This window comes from Oncorhynchus mykiss, chromosome 11, assembly GCF_013265735.2.
Source record: "Oncorhynchus mykiss isolate Arlee chromosome 11, USDA_OmykA_1.1, whole genome shotgun sequence".
Lineage (NCBI taxonomy): Eukaryota > Metazoa > Chordata > Actinopteri > Salmoniformes > Salmonidae > Oncorhynchus > Oncorhynchus mykiss.
Window position 1 is genome coordinate 63,261,978 of NC_048575.1, and position 24,395 is coordinate 63,286,372.

Consider the following 24,395-nt stretch of genomic DNA (forward strand, 5'->3'; position numbering starts at 1 on the left):
GAGTATCTCTACCACTCCTGCTGTCTATAGAGAGTTGAAAACAGCAGGTCTGGGACAGGTAGCACGTCCGGTGAACAGGTCAGGGTTCCATAGCCGCAGGCAGAACAGTTGAAACTGGAGCAGCAGCACGGCCAGGTGGACTGGGGACAGCAAGGAGTCATCAGGTAGTCCTGAGGCATGGTCCTAGGACTCAGGTCCTCAGAGAGAAAGAAAGAAAGAAAGAAAGAAAGAAAGAAAGAAAGAAAGAAAGAAAGAGAGAAAGAGAGAGAGAGAATTAGAGAGAGCATACTTAAATTCACACAGGACACCGGATAAGATAGGAGAAATACTGCAGATACAACAGACTGACCCTAGCCCCCCGACACATAAATTACTGCAGCATAATACTGGAGGCTGAGACAGGAGGGGTCGGGTGACACTGTGGCCCCTTCCGACGATACCACCGGACAGGGACAAACAGGCAGGATATAACCCCACCCACTCTGCCAAAGCACAGCACCCACACCACTAGAGGGATATCTTCAACCACCAACTTACCATCCTGAGACAAGTTTAAGTATAGCCCACAAAGATCTCCGCCATGGCACAACCCAAGGGGGGGGGGGCGCCAATCCAGACAGGAAGATCACGTCAGTTACTCAACCCACTCAAGTGATGCAACCCTCCTAGAGCGTTTCGTATTATTCTGTATGTAAATCCGAGATGTATAAATTTGAGACATATCGTATGATATGTTTTGTTTGGTATCAAATCAATTTGTATTTCTCACATAAATAAAATGTACATGATAAAATAACAATAACGAGGCCATATACAGGGGGTACCGGTACCTAGTCATTGTGCGGTGGTACAGGTTAGTCAAGGTAATTGAGGTAACATGTACATGTAGGTAGGGGTAAACAGCAAGTAGCAGCAGCATAAAAAGGGTGTCGATAGATTTTGACTAACTGTTTAACAAATTTATGGCTTAGGGGTAGAATTTGTTGAGAAACCTTTTGGACCTTAACTTGGCGCTCCGGTACCCATGCAGTACCACAGAGAATAGTCTATTACTTGGGCGGCTAGAGTCTTTGACAATTTTTAGGTCCTTCCTCTGACACCGCCTGGTATAGAGGTCCTGGAAGGCAGGAAGCTTGGCGCCAGTGATGTACAGGGCCGCACACACTACCCTCTGTATCGTCTTGCGGCCTAATGCAGAGCAGTGATGCGAACGGTCAAAATGCTCTTGGTGGTGACGCTGTAGAATGTTTTGAGGATCTGAGGACCCATGCCAAATCTTTTCAGTCACCTGAGGGAAAAAAGCGTTGACGACTGTCTTGGAGTGTTTGGTCCATGATTGTTTGTTAGTGATGTGGACACCAAGGAACTTGAAACTGTCTATCCGCTCCCCTATGACCCTGTGGTATGGTTACATAAGACAGATGGTTACTTATTAAGGCAAAAAGCAAAGTAGGGTATAATGCGAACGTCTAGTAATCCAAAGGTTGCGAGTTCGAATCTCATCACGGACAACTTTAGCTAATTAGCAACTTTTCAACTACTTACTAGTTTTTAGCTACTTTGCAACTACTTAGCATGTTAGCCAACCCTTCACCTAACCATAATGTTAACACTTTTAGCTAATCTTTCCCCTAACTCTAACCGTAACCTTAAACCTTTAACCTAACTCCTAAATTTAACCCTAACCCTAACACCTTGCCAAGACTAACCCTAACGTTAGCCACCTAGCTGGCATTCGTAACATATCATACATTTAGCAAATGTGTGGCTGTTGTTTCACGGGCTCCAAAGCAACTGTGCTATTTTGTTAGATTTTTCACCTTGTTTGTAACTAATTTTGTACATAATGTTGCTGCTACTGTCTTTTATGACCGAAAATAGCTTCTTGACATCTGAAAAGCGATTACTCACCTCAAACTGGAAAAATATTCTTTATTGAATGAGTTTGGCTCGAAGTATATACTGCTTTCTCAAGACAAGGCCCAAATCCCAGGGTGTGATGCCTTGTAAGAATTCGCCGACGAGTAGGTGAACCACCACTTCCCTCCATATTATTGGCCAACATGCAATCATTGAAAAACAAACTGGACGATCTACGATTAACACTATCCTACCAACGAGACATTAAAAACTGTAATATCTTATGTTTCACCGAGACGTGGCTGAACGATGACATGGAAAATATAGAGCTGGCTGCATTCTCCGTGCATTGGCAGGTCAGAGTAGCTACGTCTGGTAAGATGAGAGGCGGGATTTGTGTCTATTTGTCAATGACTGATGGTGCGCAACGTCTAATATTAAAGAAATCTCGAGGAATTGCTCGCCTGAGGTAGAATACTTCATGATAAACTGTAGACCACATTATCTACCAAGAGAGTTCTCATCTATATTATTCGTAGCCATCTATTTACCACCACAAACCGATACTGGCACTAATACCGCACTCAACGAGCTGTATAAGGCCATAAGCAAACAAGAAAATACTCATCCAGAAGCGGCGCTCCTAGTGGCCCGGGGACTTTAATGCAGGCAAACTAAATACATTTTACCTCATTTCTACCAGTATGTCACATGTGCAACCAGAGGGAAAAAAACTCTAGACCACCTTTACTCCACACACAGAGACTGATACAAAGCTCTCCCTCGCTCTCCATTTGGCAAATCTGACCATAATTATATCCTCCTGATTCCTGCTTACAAGCAAAAACTAAAGCATGAAGTACCAGTTACTTGCTCAATATGGAAGTGGTCAGATGATTCGGATGCTACGCTAAAGTACTGTTTTGCTAGCACAAACTGGAATATCACTGTATTAATCCAATGGCAAGGTGGGTAGCTGCTGGTGGTATCCTTATGTTATTCCAATCACACAAAAGTCCCTGTATGTGTGTATTTGTACTTGCGTGCATTTGTGTGTATATGTGAGTGTATGTGTGTGTGCACACCTTTGTATATTGTATTGGCCTGGCAACATGTAACGATTTTGAAGAAATCGCCTAAACACTCACACAGTCATCCTCTCTGGGAAAGCTTCTCTTGTAATGTATTGTGTGTGTAGCAACACTAGAAATAAAGCCCCACCAGAAATTTCACACCTGTTCCTCATTCTGCTTGGCACACGGTATGTGTGTGCATGTGTTACATTGAATTGGCCATGATTGGCCTGCCAATATTTCACCCTGCACAGTGTAAGCAATATGTCAATCTCTGTTTGTATTTTCTCTTGCTCTCCTACTCCCCCCCCCCCCCCTCTCTCTCTCTCTCTCTCTCTCTCTCTCTCTCTCTCTCTCTCTGTCAGTTAGAGCATAAATAATCATGTCCATCCGTGTGTGGGTACGTAACTGCTTAGAGTGATGCGTGGAGGCAAGACAGACCTAATCATTTTAGACAGTAAATCTGAATCTGAATAACTGATTTATTCATAGGTCATAGTACTAACTGATATTTACATTTAAACACACACTCTCCTACTGTCTCTTTCCTTGGCCCAAAAGTGTGTGTGTGTGTGTGTGTGTGTGTGTGTGTGTGTGTGAGAGAGAGAGAGAGAGAGAGAGTGTAAGGAACATACAGTGCCTTGCGAAAGTATTCGGCCCCCTTGAACTTTGCGACCTTTTGCCACATTTCAGGCTTCAAACATAAAGATATAAAACTGTATTTTTTTGTGAAGAATCAACAACAAGTGGGACACAATCATGAAGTGGAACGACATTTATTGGATATTTCAAACTTTTTTAACAAATCAAAAACTGAAAAATTGGGCGTGCAAAATTATTCAGCCCCTTTACTTTCAGTGCAGCAAAATCTCTCCAGAAGTTCAGTGAGGATCTCTGAATGATCCAATGTTGACCTAAATGACTAATGATGATAAATACAATTCACCTGTGTGTAATCAAGTCTCCGTATAAATGCACCTGCACTGTGATAGTCTCAGAGGTCCGTTAAAAGCGCAGAGAGCATCATGAAGAACAAGGAACACACCAGGCAGGTCCGAGATACTGTTGTGAAGAAGTTTAAAGCCGGATTTGGATACAAAAAGATTTCCCAAGCTTTAAACATCCCAAGGAGCACTGTGCAAGCGATAATATTGAAATGGAAGGAGTATCAGACCACTGCAAATCTACCAAGACCTGGCCATCCCTCTAAACTTTCAGCTCATACAAGGAGAAGACTGATCAGAGATGCAGCCAAGAGGCCCATGATCACTCTGGATGAACTGCAGAGATCTACAGCTGAGGTGGGAGACTCTGTCCATAGGACAACAATCAGTCGTATATTGCACAAATCTGGCCTTTATGGAAGAGTGGCAAGAAGAAAGCCATTTCTTAAAGATATCCATAAAAAGTGTTGTTTAAAGTTTGCCACAAGCCACCTGGGAGACACACCAAACATGTGGAAGAAGGTGCTCTGGTCAGATGAAACCAAAATTGAACTTTTTGGCAACAATGCAAAACGTTATGTTTGGTGTAAAAGCAACACAGCTCATCACACTGAACACACCATCCCCACTGTCAAACATGGTGGTGGCAGCATCATGGTTTGGGCCTGCTTTTCTTCAGCAGGGACAGGGAAGATGGTTAAAATTGATGGGAAGATGGATGGAGCCAAATACAGGACCATTCTGGAAGAAAACCTGATGGAGTCTGCAAAAGACCTGAGACTGGGACGGAGATTTGTCTTCCAACAAGACAATGATCCAAAACATAAAGCAAAATCTACAATGGAATGGTTCAAAAATAAACATATCCAGGTGTTAGAATGGCCAAGTCAAAGTCCAGACCTGAATCCAATCGAGAATCTGTGGAAAGAACTGAAAACTGCTGTTCACAAATGCTCTCCATCCAACCTCACTGAGCTCGAGCTGTTTTGCAAGGAGGAATGGGAAAAAATGTCAGTCTCTCGATGTGCAAAACTGATAGAGACATACCCCAAGTGACTTACAGCTGTAATCGCAGCAAAAGGTGGCGCTACAAAGTATTAACTTAAGGGGGCTGAATAATTTTGCACGCCAATTTTTCAGTTTTTGATTTGTTAAAAAAGTTTGAAATATCCAATAAATGTCGTTCCACTTCATGATTGTGTCCCACTTGTTGTTGATTCTTCACAAAAAAATACAGTTTTCTATCTTTATGTTTGAAGCCTGAAATGTGGCAAAAGGTCGCAAAGTTCAAGGGGGCCGAATAGTTTCGGAAGGCACTGTATCTTTAAGTACTAACAACCACAAGAAGGTGCTGAGTAAAAGGAACACACCTTTTTTGTTTTGTTACGTATTCTTGCCAAGAGAGAAGGAGTCTTGATATTGACTAAATGCCTTAGCCATGACAGATCTGTATTCGTACTGGGACCAACTCTGACAACAAGAGATGATTGAGGACCTGAACAGGACACACACACACATACTGAGATAATACATAGAGCGACAAAGCTCTTTATCCAGGCTTTGGTTTGATCAAGACAGCAAAATTGAATTATATTCTGAGAAAACGAAGCAGTCTGTCTTCAAATGGGTAGGCTAGTATCCTCACGGGGTGAGGGTTAGATTTTAGGGTGAGGGATGGAGGGGGTGGGGACACCGAATAAAATGTAAAACGCATCAGGTAATTTTATCATTTAGATGACATTTTCAAATTAGAGTGGAATAGCAGGCACTTGTCTTCATGATGCCATTAGGTCTGGTCAGAAACATGTCTTTCGATTTACATTAGATAACATGGTTAACATCAATCCTAGATCAGCACTCCTACTCTGAGACGCTCAATAAATACGGCTCCATGTTTAAAATTCCCAGTCTGGCATTTTTTGCCCTTGACTTCTCAGATCTCCCTCTCTCTATTTCCTATTTTATAAATAAATGTTTAAAAAAAAGTCGTGTAATTATGAACGAAAATGGAGTCTGATTCATATTTTGGTATTTGCTCCATTAGTCCATTGTTGATATAGTCCCAAAATGTTTTGCATGTCAGCAATCAAGTTTTCAAGATATGTAACTTTCAAAATACAGTTTTTTATTTTAACTAGGCAAGTCAGTTAAGAACATATTCTTATTTACAATGACAGCCAAGGAACAGTGAGTTAACTGCCTTGTTCAGGGGCAAAACGACAGATGATTTTTACCTTGTCAGCTCAGGGATTTGATGTAGCAACCATTCAGTTACTGGCCCAACACTTTAACCACTAGGCTGCCTGCTTCCCCTAGGCTAATCTGGCTTGTATGATGCATTTTGCATCATGTGATGCTGCGTTTGGCTTCATGTGATGAAAAATGCATCATAGGTGCAAATTTCGGTATTTCGGTATTTTGAGGAGGACTGGTCCTAGACCGCCATCCACTGGATATCTCTAGATATCTACATTTATTATCTGAATAATACTAAAACTTGGTCTTCAAAGCTATCACTAGAGGACGCTGTTACATTATAAATCACTTCTTCATACAGGCAGGTGTATGTGAGGGGTACAGAGGTGAGGTAGTCATTCAGGAATCATGTTAAACACTATTATTGCACACAGAGTGAGTCCATGCACCTTATGTGACTTGTAATCACATTTTTACTTCAGAACTTATTTCGGCTTGCCTTAAAGTGTAAATTGTATTGAGACATTTATGTTGGACAATTTAGCCACTACACACACAATACCCCATAATGCCAAAGTGGAATGATGTTTTTATCCATTTTTACCAATTAAATATGAAATGTCAAGTCATTGAGTCAATAAGTATTCAACCCCTTTGTTAATCCTTTAGCCACAATGGAGAGGGGTGAAATGTTAGTCTAGACGCATTAACATCCCATGTCCAAAGTTTGATTCAAGTTGAAAAATAATACATTTGTCGTTGCTCTGGATACAAAAATGCATTGAATTCTACCAAAACTAATTCTGATCATTAAACTAAAGGAACAAACAGCATGATAAACATGGTCTGTCATGGTCAAAAGACTGTGTGCAGCCATTCCAGTCACTCCCAGTAGGCCTTGGAGCATGTACCCCTTCTAACTGCATTCTCCATTGGCCTGTAGAGGGGGTACACACACTTGACAGGGGATTAACGGCAAACACACATACAACAGAAATGCATTGATTTGGAAACATGCCGATGTACAATATGACATATTTGGCTCCTACAGTGTGTATGCCAGTGACACAAAATCTCAATATAATCCACTTTATATTCAGGCTGTAACTCCACAAAATGTAGAAAAGTCAAGGGGTGTGAATACTTTAAGGCACTGTATGTATACAGGGCATCATTATATACACATACATAGACAAACATGTGTTTTCCAGTTTATAAAGTATTTCATCTATGTGAAAAACAGCAGGAATCTGCCTCCACATTGGCAAATAAAGTGCAGTAACCGACAGTGTAAATCACAACTGTCAAAACCATAATAAAATTATTAAAAATAAAAGTTTTATAAAAACAACATAAGGATTGAGATGGCTTCTTCCCTTTGCCCAGAGCAGACCTGCAAGCCACAGCCAACACCTATGATTTGATAAGGATGAGCTTGTTTCAGATTTGCACTGGTGTTAGGAAATTGATTGTATTGATGTATTGCCCTTTATACATTAAATCACCTGATCAAGATACAAATCATTCACATTTAGCTTTACAGACAGTAGTTATTACTCTGGTACCCAACAGCTTGCTGGGGTTTATCACACAGTATAGGCCTTTATGTCAGCCCTTGCAAAGGCAAACACACACACATATATATATCTCCTGCCAGCAGTACAGCAGATATACATTCCTCTCACCATGTACTGTCTCTGTGGGTTTCTCTCAGATACAGCCCAGCCAGTGGCAGAGTGGGTAAACATTTCTCTGAGCAGTTATATGAGGCTGTGGCCACGCACAGACACATAAAAACGTGTGAAATCGATAAACTTTCTTCATCACAGTCCAAGTGGATTAGGTGGACCTTTAGTCCAACTTTTTGGACTAATCCACCTAGTGGAAGTGCATATATACAGTACCTTTCTCTTGAGTCTTCCTCAGAATTATATTTCTGCTAGTCTTGTTAGTGGCAAAGCGTATATAGAAATATATGGCTAATGATGGGGTCAGTGACACAGAACGTCGGTCTCAAACTGCAGCAGCTGTCCCATGAAGGCCAGGTTAGGAGAGATGACCTGGCGTCGCTGCTTCACGAAGTCGAAAGCCTCGTCCAATCGGACGCGGCGGGCGTGGATGAGGTAGGCCAGACAGATAGTGGCCGAGCGAGAGATGCCAGCCTGGCAGTGCACCAGCACACGACCACCACTCTCCTTCACCGAGTCTGCAACAGAGAAGGTACAGAGCAGGGTAGTTAGCTTTGAGCTCTGTGTTTTAGCACACAGTCTCAATAGTCTAAAATGGTTTCCTTCCTCGTCTCTTCAATCTAGATATATGTGAAAGAAATGTCCCAGAAATTGGCAATCTTTCACCTGTCCTGCGTTTTCAAATTAAGGAGAGGAGACAATGGTCGTGTTCCCCTGCTCAGACGTTGCTGACGCATGCCAGATCTTACAATGCCTTGATAGATACTTTACGTACCAGCTTACCACATCATATGTTATATTAATCTGGTGCACAACGCCACAGTCGATTTCATGGCACGCAACCATTGGTGGATGATTGCAACGTCTGAGCAGGGGAACCTGACCAATGTCTACGTACCAAATTAGAATAAGGTGCCTTTTGGGACACAGCCAGAAGGTGATGCTAGTAGTAGAACTGACCTATGAAGGCGATGGCCTCAGGGAAGCGGGCTGCGATGTCTGCAGCCAGGCTGTCCTCTACAGTGAGTCTCATGTATTTTAGGTCCTCTTCATACAGGTTGGGGCTGGAGGAGGACACGTTGAGCACTGCCGTGATCCCCGCTGCAGTGAGAGTTTCACGCCTTGAGGAATGAACTGCACTGCCCAGGAACAGGAAGGGGAGGAGCTCCACTGGACCCTCCTGTTAATCGAACACAAACCAACCAATCAAAAACAATAACCAACCAAAACATGACTGATTTCAATCCATGAAGGAAAAACATCCCAAACCAAATAAAGTAGTGGACAAATGCCTGAGAAAAATGTCCTCATGCAACTGTTTCAGTTATTTTCCCAGTCTCTCACCTGATCATAGAGTGGTGTTTTCCGCCCTGTCACGCTAGGCTCTGGGTCCATCATTGGAGGGCTGTGTCCCAGCAGGCCTGGGGAGTTGAAACAGACTTCTGGATATTCTTCATGGAACCCCTCAAAGCCACCTGCCATTAAGAAACATTACAATGACACTCAGCAGCTTATGACATAACTCCTTACCTCTTCTGTACCAGATAGGAACATGACCTAGTTAGATGATGGTTTGTAGAGGAAATTATAAAAAAATGTATGTAACGAAATAATATGGTTATTATAATATTTTGGCCTAAAGATATTAATTAACAACTCCAACTTTGGACTTTTTGGGGTATTCTTGTTTTATTTTGTAGGCCATTTGATTTCATTCAAAATGTATCTAATAGTCGACTTGTTTTGCTTTGTAGCCTGGTAAATCTCACCTTTTAGAAAGCAGATCTGTGCTGAGCTGGATTGGACATCGGCTTGTAGAGCGTTCAGCAGCATACTGGCCAAGCTCTCCCCTTTCAGTTCTGCCATAGAAAGGCTACTCTCATCAAGCACCACCACTGGTGAGAAATCCCCCCTGCACAGCCGACCAAGGAGGTCCTTGTCCGCGACCAACCACTCCAAACAAACAACAGAGCTCTTGGACCGACGCCGGAGCATGGAGTTCCAGTTGACATTGCGGGACTCAGAGATGTGAGTCCTGGAGAAGGCAAGGAAAGGCCGACAGTCCAGCAGTACACAGCCGCCTGAGGCGAACTGGTCCCGGGGAGTTCTGAGGATGTGGGCCAACTCAATACCAGTTATCTCCAGAGGCTCGCTGGTTGTACACATTATTTACTTCTGGTCCCAAAAAATAAACAGGTAAAAAAAACTGTCGCTTTGATTTGTTTCTCCTGTGGAAAGTTATAGACTAGCCTAAAAGCAACAAAATGTTTGGCAAAACACACTTGTTCTTGATCAGAACATATTTCAAACTTGATCAACTAATTAAAACAATTTGACTTCAGTCAGAGAGTACTGAATGTGACTATTTCCATAAACAATTCACCTCGAAATGAGTACTAAACTGTCTTTAGCTCTTGTTTCTTGTTATGAGATTGGAGGGACAGGGTTTTATACCAAACTGCTACTCCGCCCTCTTTTTCCACATAAGGAGGACACATCACAGACGGAACGACCATATAAGCTCATCTGTCTGTACCGGAACTCCTTATAAGGTGTTTGACGTAAAAACTCTGATTTTCCAAAACCACACGTGGTGCTTGGGGTTTACCCTGTGTTTGTTCTAAATTACATCATGTTTTGACTTTAAGCACCCATTTTTAACACACACACACATCTCATTTAAACTGTTTCCATTGATTCACGGCTGATTCATTGAAATTGCAGGGGTGTAGCCTATGACATATAAAACATATTTTTACATGCTATTTTGTTATCAATCAAGGGTTTACAGAGAAGTTTAGGTTTGGGTTAAAGGTTATGGTCAGATAAATATATGTGTTTCAGTTCCCATCCTCTAGTTGTGTCCTTGCCTCTGGTTACAGTTGGACGTGTGAAAGTTGATTAGAATTAATACCTTGCTGTTGATTAGAATGGATATCCATTATCACTGTGGTGGAAAAATACTACAGAACAGATACAAAGTTTGTGAATGTCTGTTTGAGATGCATTACTATATATATATATATATATATATATATATATATATATATATATATATATATATATATATATATATATATATTATTTAAAGAGTAACTTTTCATTAAGAAAACATATTTTAGGCATAGTTATAATGAAGCAAGTCAATTATGGTCTTCATTTTGACAGTTTGTTTCAAAAGTTATATATTTTTGTCATTTAGTAGTAAATCTCTCTTTTTCGCCCTAGAGGTGCAACTCTACCATTGAAATCATGATGCAGAGGTAAGGTGCCTCTACGTCATCTCAAGGGAGGGATAAAGGGGGGCCGCTTTGTTATTGTTTTAACTGCAGATTGCAGCTTTAAATCAAATCAAATGTTATTTGTCACATGCGCCGAATACAGCAGGTGTAGACTTTACTGTGAAATGCTTACTTATGAGCCCTTTCCCAACAATGCAGAATTAAAAAGTAAGAAAATCAACTATTTTGTGAATGTTGAGATGTTATAAAGAATGTTATAAAGAAAATGTGCCAAACACACAGGCATGGAAAATACCAGGCTGCAGGACTGTGTGTGTGTGTGTGGATTAGTGGGTGCATTGATGCATGTGTGTGTGAGCGCTTATGTAATAAGTTAGGCTATTCTGCACAGCAGAGAAGGGTAAATATTTACATCATACCCTATTCATAAACTGTTTCCCACCCCCTCTCTCTGGCTCCCTCCCTCTCTCTGGTTTACATGTTAATCTGACCCCAGTCTGGTTGGAGTTGTCCCTAATCTGAGCTAATGTTCTGTAGAATTCCATTCATTAACTCTTTCATAGCATTAATTAACTCTGTTATTCATAACTCTGTTTCAACTTTGGCTCCATTCATTCTTTACAACAACAATAGTAACCATGATTGTCTACCACTGGTGAGTCATAACTGTGTGCAGTGATGTATGTAGTTGTAATTATGTAGGCAGCAGGACTGTGGTACTATGCTAGAGTATCTACCTTCCATCAGCACAAAATACAGCTAAACAGTCATCTGACCTCCTGCTCCCTTCTCCACCACTTCCTTGTAATCCACAGCACATCCATTCACTGTTTATCCCACTATTTTCCTCCCACTCCACTTCCTTTCTCTCCCTCCATCTCTCATTCTCTCTTTGCCCCTCCCTTGTCTTTGTAAACTGAGACTGCACGTATTGTACCAGAGTGACACACACACACACACACACACACACACACACACACACAGTCGAACGGTTATAATTGCCAACAGGCACACACATGCAACACATATCATGCTTGGCAACCGCTGAGCTAGCTTTACTGACATGTAATACAAACACAATGTGTCATGCTCTCCCACACAAAACCCAGAATATTACTCAGAGAGCTACAGTACAGTGTTCTATAATCCTTCCTTAAATAGAGACTGTGTGTGTGTGTGTGTGTGTGTGTGTGTGTGTGTGTGTGTCTACGCACCTGAGGGTGCGCATGGAGGTTAGAGTAACAGGATGTATGTGGTACAGCTTCCTGTAATGCTGACATGTGGGCGGACGACAAGAGGAAAACACCCCCATGACCCCCCCCCCCACACACACACACCTTTAAAACCTTCATCCTGGAAAATACACTTTGTTCTTTTTCCAAATGAGTCAGTGAGCAATGCAATAGTGAAATTAATTATTGATGCTACCCTCACATGTAGGATGCTGTGGCTAACACTGAGGCAGTGTGACAAGTCTCTTTTAAAGTCAAGCATTGTCAGTAAAAGGGGCTATTCCATGAAGGTGGGAAATAAAACAAAAGAGCTACAGTAGTCAAGACCCTGTATCTCTTATTACTAATAAAGGTTAAGATAGGAAATTCAAATATTTTGAAAGGTTTTGTTTTCAGTTTCACTCACTTGATTACATTGCACAAGTGAATGAAAACCTTGTGTGTATGTCCGTCAACAGTATTACTGCGCATATCAATGTTGAGCAACCATGATGCTTTGTAAAGACACACTGGACACTTTGAAGGAGCTGGTTTTACAAATGGAATATTTTTTTGTGAGAGGAAACCATCTTTTGATTGATTGGCTAATAACTCCAGTACAAAATACTGATGGTGATGATGAGTGAAGGGCCCTAATGTAGACTGTTTTACTTCTCTGTTATGGCCCTCTCTCACGTGTCTCTCTCTAGCCCACTTTTTAATACTCTATCTGAATGAAAAGGGAACTTGAATATGGAAACTGTCTCTGTTTCCCCTCCCCCTCGCCTACCCTCCCCCCCTGCTCCCACAGTGGATTATCTAGAATTAGGTTAACGTTTGGGAATATTCATCTGAAAAAGTCTAATCTAGGAGTTTTACCTCCATCCCTCACTCCTCTCATCATCCCTCGTTTCATCATTCATTCACGTGTCTATAATCTTCTCTCCGTTCAGAAAACCTTAAGGTCAATCAAGTGAATTAAATTAAATGTGTGTGTGCTACACTCTCTGAGATCGTTATTAACAGTGCCAGTATTCATTTACACCTTTTCTCTTAACTTTTGTGTGTTTTTTTTAACTCAAAATCTTGTCCATCCCTTCTCATATTCCACATCAGTCACTTTCTTGTTCCTCTGTCATTATCTCTTCCCTTCCCTCTCCTCTCCTCTTCTCTCTGTTGTCTCAGAGTCATCAATCTGGTGGAAGGACACACACACATATTGTTCAGACTTTATGACATTATGTCATTCTATTTTCTCGTCAACTCTGACACCAGAAATGTGTCCTTGATTATTCAAGGAAAAAGTTAACATTTCTGTTACTTCTCACTCTGTTGTATGTGTAGTATCTTTCCTATTTATTGTAATTCTGTATCTACTATTCCTGGCAACTAACAGTAGATACTTCAAAATGTAACATCTGTTGGGAGGCTGTGGGATATGAGGGTAATGAGAAACAATTATATCAGTGTGATTTCCTACACAGGGAATATTTTGAATTTTGGAAGGGAAATGAGATTGGACTTGTCTGCTACCACAGAAGATCTGTCCTGGTTCCACCAATTTCACACGGCCAAATTTCTCAATTCATCTTTTGAACATCCATTCATGTTTTTTCTAATTAATCCCTCCATCATCTCTCTCCCCCTCTCTGTCTCTCCCACTCATATATTTAAGCAATCATTCATATTTTAATCAATCACTCATTCGGTCACTCTCTCCTCCTCCCCTTTCCCTGTCTTTCTCCCTCCCTCTCCCTCACCCATCATTCACTCTGTCCCCCACCTTTACCCTCCATCCCTCTCTCACCCAAAAGCAATAGCAAGGGCTAGGCTGGCCGTCAGACTCAGGGCAGTAATCATGATGATGATGACCAGCAGGAGGTCAGTGGGAGGGTGAGAAATGGGGGAGGCATCATAACTAGGAGGGAGGGAGGGCAGGGTGAGGAGAGATCTGGGAGTCGAGACAGGTGACGGGGTGACTGTGGACAAAAGAGAGGGAGAGGTGAAGGGTAATCTGGCCTATTCTGTTTCCAAACGTCTTTATTTTCATCCCATTTCATGCCTATTCTACTGGAGAATTGTAACCCCTGAATGTCTATGCCTCTATCAATGCCTTTGTTAAAGATTGATCTGTCCTCTTGAAGTAATCACTAATCTAACACAGCTGGATAAGTGAAAGCAAAGAATATAACTTTTAACAACTCTTATCACTTTAACATTGAGGGAAGGGAGAAAGGGATGATGCATTTCTGAAGTAGGCCAGGGGCTACATGTATTCAAACTGGCATACCAGTGAGCAGGAAGTGTGTGCGTGAAAGGACAGTTCCTTTGCCATCCGTTAGGAGGCAACGGTACATGCCCTCCTCATCGACATGCAGCTGGTTCAGCACCACAGAGGAATCCTCAGTAACCACCAGCACTCTGAAATCACCCTCTGTCAGCTAGAGGGAAGTGAAAAATGGGAAAGGGATGGATGAAAGTCTAAATGAATAACATTACATGTATGTGTTCAAAGCCAGAACACTCCAGTGTGTTTGTCTGCGCGTGTGTGTGTGCACCCTCACGTCTTACATTTGCAGTCCTTTGCGTCCCTGGAGCCCAGGTGTAGTGATAATCTGGCCGGCCCACCACTAGACTATGCCAGGGGAGGAAACAGTCCAACACTGCCTGTCCCCCCTCTGCTGCCTGCACTGGATACTCTACCAGAGAGAGAGAGGAGTAGGGGGGGAAAATCGGGGTACAGGGAGAGAAGGAGAGAGAATGAAAATGAGAGGGAGGAGGGAGTGAGGAAGAGAGAATAATGGTTAGAGGAAGGGAGGGATAGACAGTGGGATTGATTTAACCTCAGATTAGAATAGTTTGAACAGGTCAGTATTACCTAAGTCATCTATGACATTCAATAAGAGTAGACAGTGCTGCTGCATAAAGACACACACGGGCTCGCCCACGCATGGACGCACACATGGATGCACGCACAAACACTCACCCCCGCAGTCCTGAGTGGTAGAGGGGCAGGTGTGCAGCTTGTACTGACAGGAAAGGCAGTTCATTACTCTCTGATACAGCAACCCTGCAGTTTAAAAAGACAGCACAATTTGTTGCTGATCTATAAAGTAATAACTGTAATGGCAGAGGTGTGTGCGATCACAGGCCAATAGGTGAGGTGAAATGATGGCACTATGGAAGGGGGTGAAAGGAATGGCAGGAATGACAAATGAATTAAATTGCTCATGGGCTTACCACATTTGTTTGGGCAGAGACCTGACAAAACAAAAACAAGACATTAGTTAAATTCCACTCTATGTAAAGTGTTGCCATACACTGTTATTACAGAAAGAATCATAAACATATTACAGTGCCACTGATATTATTACTGTTGGTATTGTTGATATTAACACTAGGCTACAGCTGAACCAGTCACCTTTCTGGACAAAAGTCTGCAGGTGTTTCTCTAGAATTTTCCTGCCTTTCTCCAGAATTTGAATGGCCTCAAACGTCAGAGGCCCTTACACAGGGAGAGGACAGACAGACGGTAGTCAGTTTCACACGCACACAAATACGCAAGCACAAACGCACGCACACAGGCACACACACCTGTGAGTTGGCTTCCCTGGAAACGGTCAAACTCACTCTGGTATTCTGTACTGGCCCTGTAGAGGGTGGTCGGGTCTGGGGGCACACACACACACACACCACACGCGCACCGTACACACCACACACACGTATTAACGTGCTCTGTAACGCCTACTAAGAGGTCTGGACCTTTACGGCACAGTTGGTAGTGCGCTTGGCTCGTAAGTAACAACCACCTACCAATAACTCCACTATACTGGTTGCTGGTGGTTGTGTAGGTGACGTAGGCGTAGTCTAGAATCTTCTTCAGTTCTATCTGGTCCTCTATGGTGGCAGAGGCAGCAGCCAATAGGTAGTCTTCATGGAGGAGCCTGACCCTGCGGTCACACTGCAGACAGGGTCTCCCCACAGGTACACAGCACAGCAGGAACAGGAGACATAGAAGGCTGGGGACAGACAGGAGCCGGACAGACAGTGTGAAAGACAGGGCCCTAACTGCCTTTTCCATAGCTAACTTTACTGACACAGCGATGGAGAGAGATTGACCTAAATTGTTTCAACCCCAAAGCATTATGATGCTCTACAAATGCGTAACTCCATGGCAGCTGTTTTAATGTTTACTGGGAAATGTTGGCAGGAACAATATACAACCTAATATGGGAAGATAAACTTGTTAACTACTCACTAAAGAAAAGCAACTTAAGTGGTAGAATTAGAACTATAGAATTAGAATAAAGAATTCCATTTCTATGGCAGCAAGCAACACATAGTACTGTGAAGTCACTGACACTAAAGTTTGAAACACTCCATAGTAACTTTACAGGGACATCACAACTGTCTTGCTTTGCACAGTTCAATGGGGGCCTAATGGGAACACTTTGTTAAGTTTGTGGCTCACTGCTGACACTCAGTGGTGGAAGCTGGGCATGTGCAACAGCGAAGGCCTGTAACTGCTCGATCAAATCCAGTATAATAACATAGGTGACATGATAATGTATAGTCATGGAGGGTCAATAAAAGGTATTCATGATTGGCACCCTATTCTCTATGCAGTTAAATACTTTTGACCAGGGCCCATAGGGATCTGATCAAAAGCAGTGCACTATATGGGCCAGGGAATAGGGTGCCAGTTGGGATGCAGTCAAAGTGTTTCAGTATTAAAGCCTTCATCAGGGTGTTTAACACTGAGCTATATATTGCCAGGGCATGACAGTAAAACAACAAATAACATAATAGGCTAACAATGACAGACAGGAGACAAACCATGTAAATGCCATCCATTTTTATTGGCTGGCTAGATCTGTAATCAAAACCATACATATCAGAATGACTGGACGTGGATAAAGCAACAGAATGAACCCCATGTAACAAACCCAGGCTAAGTCCCAAATGGCACCATATAAACAATGAAAATAAATCGTTTGATTTCACTATTGTAGTTACTATTAGTTATTGTCAGGACCCGGTTACGAACTCGGGTCTCCGGTGTGAGAAATAGTCACTTTGCAAACTGAGCCACTAATAGGCGGCAGAACCCAGAAGATGAGGCAGACACAGCAGTACTGGAAACAGTGTTTTAATAAAGTAAAAAGGAAAGACAAAAACAGAGTACCTCAAGAGAGTCCAACTGACGCAACAAATGTTCACAGCATCGCTGGGGCTGGGTGCTAACATTCAAACACAGAGCAAAGAACTAAGGAAAACTAAGGGTTTAAATACATTCAAGGGAAACGAGGCACAGGTGCAAATAATAACTGGGAACAAGGGAAAACAAAAGGGTCAAAAAGCACAATGGGGGCATCTAGTGGCAAAAACCGGAACAACCCTGGCCAAATCCTGACGGTTATGTTCAACTATTCTATTTAAGTTTATACATAACGTGTTGCTATAACGACAGGTGAACTGACTCCATGTTTTTGGAAACCAGAATGTGTATGTGGCTTTACAATAAACAATGACTGGATTATAATGAGAGGAAAGTCACCAAGTGATAACACCAACTAATCAATATTACATGCATGTACATTAGTCATTGCAAATTATAATTTACATGTCAAGACACTTTATTTAAATTTAATTCAATAGCAAATAATAGTAAGGATGGTCTATTGATTAATACCATCGGAAAGTATTCAGACCCCTTGACTTTTCCCACATTTTGTTACATTACAGCCATATTCTAAAATGGATTAAATAACAAAAGATCCTCAGCAATCTACACACAATACTCCATAAATACAAAGCAAAAACATGTTTTTAGAAATGTTTGCACATTTATTATAAATAATAAACAGAAATACCTTATTTACATAAGTTTTCAGAGCTCAGGTGCATCCTGTTTCCATTGATCATCCTTGAGATGTTTCTACAACTCGATTGGAGTCAACCTGTGGTAAATTAAATTGATTGGACATGATTTGGAAAGGTACACACCTGTCTATATAAGGTCCCACAGTTGACGGTCCATGTCAGAGCAAAAACGGGCCTTTGTCAGAGGTCCTCTGTGGAGATGAGAGCATGTTCCAGAAGGACAACCATCTCTGCAGCATTCCACCAATCAGGCCTTTATGGTAGAGTGGCCAGACGGAAGCCACTCCTTAGTAAAAGGCACATGACAGCCCGCTTGGAGTTTGCCAAAAGGCACCTGAAGAAACAAGATTCTCTGGTCTGATGAAACCAAGATTGAACTCTTTGGTCTGAATGCCAAGCAACAAATCTGGAGAAAACCTGGCTCCATCCCTACGGTGAAGCATGGTGGTGGCAGCATCATACTGTGGGGACGTTTTTCAGCGACAGGGACTGGGAGACTAGTCAGGATCGAGGCAAAGCTGAATAGAGCAAAGTACAGAGAGATCCTTGATGAAAACCTGCTCCAGGGCACTCAGGTCCTCAGACTGGGGCGAAGGTTCACCTTCTAACAGGACAACGACTCTAACCACACAGCCAAGACAATTTTGAATTTTTTAATATTTAACCTTTAACTAAGCAAATCAGTTACAAACAAATTCTTACTTACAATGACGGCCTACCAAACCTGCACGATTTTGATTCAGCCTGGTTTCGAACCAGGGACTGTAGTGACGACTCTTGCACTGAGATGCAGTGCCTTAGACCGCTATGCCACCCGGGAGCCCAAATGCAGGAGTATCTTTGGGACAAGTCTCTGAATGTCCTTGAGTGGCCCAGCCAGAGCCCAGACTTGAACCCGATCGAACATCTCTGGAGAGGCTTGAGAAGATCTGCAGAGAAGAATGGGAGAAATTCCACAAATACAGGTGTGCCAAGCTTGTAGCGTCATACAAGCTTGAAGAAGAATCGATGCTGTAATCGCTGCCAAAGGTACTTCAACAAAGTATTGAGTAAAGGGTCTGAATACTTATGTAAATGTAGTATGTCAGTTTGACATTTTTTATAGATTAGCAAACGTTTCTAAAAACAAGTTTTTGCTTTGTCATTTTGAATACTTTCCGAAGGCCCTGTAAATGCAGTTAAATACCCCCTTAAATATTTGGGGACCCTATTTGTTGTTTTTATTCAATTCAGTTGGTATGAGATGAGAACGGTAGTCCCTATCTGCAAAAGCAGGGCGTCTGCGGAAAGCTGAGTATCTTGGCTATTGATCTGTGCCTTAACATCTTTGGTCTGACTTACTACCATATAAATACAAATACAAATATATAAGGCCAGGCCGAGCCGATGACCTAATTTCAAGGTTTTTCGACAGTGACATTCCGAGGGGTTCGTGCTGATTGTGCGGAGATTGTGACAGCTGGTTAAATTGCATCCCTTGACAAGGCAAGAACAAGATGTATGTCAGGAGAAGTGCAGTATTATCATAAGGAGACGTATACTTGGAATATGGTGGAGGAATGGAGGGAAAAGGAGAGGCAGAGGACGTCTAAGAGAGAGAGAGAGAGAGAGAGAGAGCGAGGAAGAGGGTGAGCTTGAGTCAGTAAAAAATGTCGGGAAAAGGGAGATGGTTTGTTAAAGAAGAATGGTAGAAAGTGGAAGCAGGGTGAGCTGACAGGAGAAGTGAAAATATATGAGATCGAAGTATCGGAGGTGGGTGATGTGGTGAAGTTCTCGGAGCCTGAGGCTTGCACCGAGGGTCACGATAAAGAGGAGTCTGTGACAGTAGGGTTGAAGTTTTTGGAAAAAGTGGACACTTGCCTTTTGTCTGATCCAGTTGTGGTTTCAGGGTGGGTGAAAACAGAGTTGGGTGCAGTGGAATCGGTGAGGGTAACCAGAAGTCTTCTTGTGATAATTGTTTGTGTTTCTGCTGGTCAGGGAGAGAAGGCGATCCGCGTTAAATGAATGGGGGAAAGAAATGTGAATTGTTTTGCTCTCAAGTGAAGGGCGTGATTACTGGCGTAGAAGTAAATGTAAAAGTTGACCAACTGAAGGGGAAGATTTTCGATGTTTGTGATGCTCGTCGTTTGGTGCGACGCAGACATTTCCACCTTTCACTTTGAGGACCCTCTATGTCCCCCTCACCGCACCCCCAAACCTGTCCCTCCTCCACTGCTCCGACCCACACCACCACCCCCAGACGAGGACCCATACAGGCCCATTAAGCCCCCTAATACCTCTGCTCCCTCTGTCCCTCCTTTCAAAGGCGCTGTCCAACCTATCACAGGTATTGTGTATATATCCTCCCTGTTTTCTTAGTGGAAACTGTGCTCACTTATGTGGCTCTCTGCCCTTCCCCCCACCAGCCCTAGCCCTGTGCACCCAACCCTCAGACTACACATGCAGGGACACAGACCAAGGTGGAGAACTCCCCCGTGTGCCCATACAAGGAAACGAAATCCCTCCCGTCTATGTTTTCACAGCCTCTGATAAGGAGCAGCCCGGAGTATTCATTCTGCCCTCTGCCCCCAGTGGCCAACCAGACAGATTGGCCCCCATCCCGCCCTGTAACCCATATTTGCACTTCCTTCAGGACAGAGCACAAACACTAGGGCGGAGGCAGCAGAGGGACTTCCTGGACCCATCTGAGGTGGCCAGTGGGGTTAACATGTTGTCTCCTCCCCTACGACCTGACTCTGTTCCTACTCCCATTCTCATTTACGCTGGTGTTTTTATTCCCATCATAGGAGAAAACATCGGACATAGATAATCGCCTGCCGAGATTCAGACTTCACTGATTCAAAGTAGTTTTCCCCAGTTCACCACACAGATACCCACAGATCCTCGAGGAGATAGAGCCTCAATGAAGGCATATTGATTAGAATAATAACAGGTTTATGTGTTTGTGTTTTGTATTGAAAGTAGCTGGAGATTAAACTAAATAAATGTATAATGCTGACTATTATATAACAATCCACACTGTCAATCGTTGGGTCTTTCTATACTTAATGCATATTTCTGTTTACCATTGGATGTAAAACAATTATCTGCAATAAATGAATAAAACTTGTGTGTTGTGATTTTACAGTGTATCTGTGCACATTTTGGGAACAAATACTACCATTTAATTAATGAATATTAGATAATGGCATTTTAATGTGCAGCATGATTGTAGCTTCTCTGCTTCAGGAAAATGTGTATTGGTGTAACGGTCTTCTAGGTGTGAAGGAGAGTCGGACCAAAATGCGGCGTGTAGATTGCGATCCATGTTTATTGTGACTATAGCAACATGAATCCAAATACAAACAGTGCAAAATAATAAACGTAATGAAAACCGAAACAGCCTAAACTGGTGCAAACTAACACTAAGGACAATCACCCACAAACACACAGTGAAACCCAGGCTACCTAAATATGGTTCCCAATCAGAGACAATGACTAACACCTGCCTCTGATTGAGAACCATATCAGGCCGGACATAGAAATAGACAAACAAGACATCCAACATAGAATGCCCACCCAGTTCACGTCCTGACCAACACTAAAACAAGGAAAACACACACGAACGATGGTCAGAACGTGACAGTACCCCCCCTCCAAGGTGCGGACTCCGGACGCACAACTTAAACCTATGGGGGAGGGTGTGGGTGGGCATCTGTCCGCGGTGGCGGCTCTGGCGCTGGACGTGGACCCCACTCCATAACAGTTTTAGTCCACCTCCTTAGCGTCCCTAGATAGGTGACCCTTCTTAATGACAGCTCGGGACAGAGGGTCAGCTCGAGACAGAGGGGCAGCTCGGGACAGAAGTAGCTCGGGACTGATGGGTAGCACAGCACTGAGAGGAAGCTCAGGCAGGTAGTTAGATCCGGCAGATCCTGGCCGGCTGGCGGTTCTGGCAGATCCTGGCCGACTGGCAGATCTGGAAGATCCTGGCCGACTGGCAGATCTGGAAGAGTCTGGTCGACTGGCAGATCTGGAAGAGTCTGGTCGACTGGCAGATCTGGAAGAGTCTGATCGACTGGCAGATCTGGAAGAGTCTGGTCGACTGGCAGATCTGGAAGAGTCTGGTCGACTGGCAGATCTGGAAGAGTCTGGTCGACTGGCAGATCTGGAAGAGTCTGGTCGACTGGCAGATCTGGAAGAGTCTGGTCGACTGGCAGATCTGGAAGAGTCTGGTCGACTGGCAGATCTGGAAGAGTCTGGTCGACTGGCAGATCTGGAAGAGTCTGGTCGACTGGCAGATCTGGAAGAGTCTGGTCGACTGGCAGATCTGGAAGAGTCTGGTCGACTGGCAGATCTGGAAGAGTCTGGTCGACTGGCAGATCTGGAAGAGTCTGGTCGACTGGCAGATCTGGAAGAGTCTGGTCGACTGGCAGATCTGGAAGAGTCTGGTCGACTGGCAGATCTGGCTGCTCCATGCTGACTGGCAGCACTGGCTGCTCCATGCTGACTGGCGGCCCTGGCTGCTCCATGCTGACTGGCGGCCCTGGCTGCTCCTTGCTGACTGGCGGCCCTGGCTGCTCCATGCTGACTGGCGGCCCTGGCTGCTCCATGCTAACTGGCGGCCCTGGCTGCTCCATGCTAACTGGCGGCCCTGGCTGCTCCATGCTAACTGGCGGCCCTGGCTGCTCCATGCTAACTGGCAGCTCTGGCGGCTCCTTGCAGACTAGCAGCTCTGGCGGCTCCTTGCAGACTAGCAGCTTTGGCGGCATCCTGCAGACAGGCAGCTCTGGCGGCTCCTTGCAGACTGGTAGCTCCTTGCAGACTGGCAGCTCTGGCGGCCCCTGGTTGACTGGCGGCGCTGGCGCTGGGCTGACTGACGGCACTGGCGGCCCCTGGCTGACTGGCGGCACTGGCGGCCCCTGGCTGACTGGCGGCACTGGCGGCCCCTGGCTGACTGGCGGCACTGGCGGCTCCTGGCAGACGGGCGGCGCTGGCGGCGCTGGGCAGACGGGCGGCGCTGGCGGCACTGGGCAGACGGGCGGCACTGGCGGCGCTGGGCAGACGGGCGGCACTGGGCAGACGGGCGGCACTGGCGGCGCTGGGCAGACGGGCGGCACTGGCGGCGCTGGGCAGACGGGCGGCACTGGCGGCGCTGGGCAGACGGGCGGCACTGGCGGCGCTGGGCAGACGGGCGGCACTGGCGGCGCTGGGCAGACGGGCGGCACTGGCGGCGTTGGGCAGACGGGAAGCTCCGATGGCGCCGGGCAGACGGGAAGCTCCGGCAGAGGCGCCGGGCAGACGGGAAGCTCCGGCAGAGGCGCCGGGCAGACGGGAAGCTCCGGCAGAGGCGCCGGACAGGCGGGAGGCTCCGGCAGAGGCGCCGGACAGGCGGGAGGCTCCGGCAGAGGCGCCGGACAGGCGGGAGGCTCCGGCAGCGCTGGAGAGGAGGAAGGCTCTGGACGGATGGGCCGGAGAGACAGCCTGGTACGGGGAGCTGCCACCGGAGGGCTGGGGTGTGGAGGTGGTGACGGATAGACCGGGCCGTGCAGGCGCACTGGAGCTCTTGAGCACCGAGCCTGTCCAACCTTACCCGGTTGAATGGTCCCGGTCGCCCTGCCAGTGCGGCGAGGTGGAATAGCCCGCACTGGGCTATGCAGGCGAACCGGGGACACCGTGCGCAAGGCTGGTGCCATGTAAGCCGGCCCAAGGAGACGCACTGGATACCAGATGCGTAGAGCCGGCTTCATGGCACTTGGCTCGATGCCCACTCTAGCCCGGCCGATACGCGGAGCTGGAATGTACCGCACCGGGCTGTGCACCCGCACTGGGGACACCGTGCGCTCCACAGCATAACACGGTGCCTGCCCGGTCTCTCTAGCCCCCCGGTAACCACAGGAAGTTGGCTCAGGTCTCCTACCTGGCGTAGCCATACTCCCTGTTAGCCCCCCCCCAATAAATTTTTGGGGCTGACTCCCGGGCTTCCATCCACGACGCCGCGCTGCCTCCTCGTACCAACGCCTCTCCGCTTTCGCCGCCTCCCGTTCTTCCTTGGGGCGGCGATACTCTCCTGCCTGAGCCCAAGGTCCTTTACCGTCTAATTCGTCCTCCCATGTCCATACCTCCTCGCGCTGCTCCTGCTGCTGCTTTTTCCTTGCCCATTACCACACCGCTTGGTCCTGTTGTGGTGGGTGATTCTGTAACGGTCTTCTAGGTGTGAAGGAGAGTCGGACCAAAATGCGGCGTGTAGATTGCGATCCATGTTTATTGTGACTATAGCAACATGAATCCAAATACAAACAGTGCAAAATAATAAACG

General features: G+C 44.9%; 2 protein-coding genes across 2 annotated transcripts; both read right to left on the reverse strand.

Annotated features, from left to right (window-relative positions):
• Positions 1-6,647: 6,647 nt before the first annotated feature.
• On the reverse strand, positions 6,648-10,703 carry dusp2 (dual specificity phosphatase 2). The gene is made up of 4 exons (XM_021621846.2): positions 9,531-10,703; positions 9,106-9,236; positions 8,722-8,941; positions 6,648-8,279 (listed from the first exon to the last, which is right to left on the reverse strand). The coding sequence occupies exons 1-4, from the start codon at positions 9,925-9,927 to the stop codon at positions 8,065-8,067; spliced, it is 963 nt and encodes a 320-aa protein (XP_021477521.2). The 5' UTR covers positions 9,928-10,703; the 3' UTR covers positions 6,648-8,064.
• A 3,306-nt stretch (positions 10,704-14,009) lies between these two features.
• On the reverse strand, positions 14,010-16,295 carry LOC110535091 (izumo sperm-egg fusion protein 1). Its single transcript, XM_036936333.1, has 7 exons — positions 15,809-16,295; positions 15,636-15,719; positions 15,455-15,475; positions 15,201-15,284; positions 14,792-14,913; positions 14,505-14,655; positions 14,010-14,193 (listed from the first exon to the last, which is right to left on the reverse strand). Exons 1-7 carry the CDS (start codon positions 16,293-16,295, stop codon positions 14,018-14,020), a joined length of 1,125 nt encoding a protein of 374 aa, XP_036792228.1. The 3' UTR covers positions 14,010-14,017.
• Positions 16,296-24,395: the final 8,100 nt, after the last annotated feature.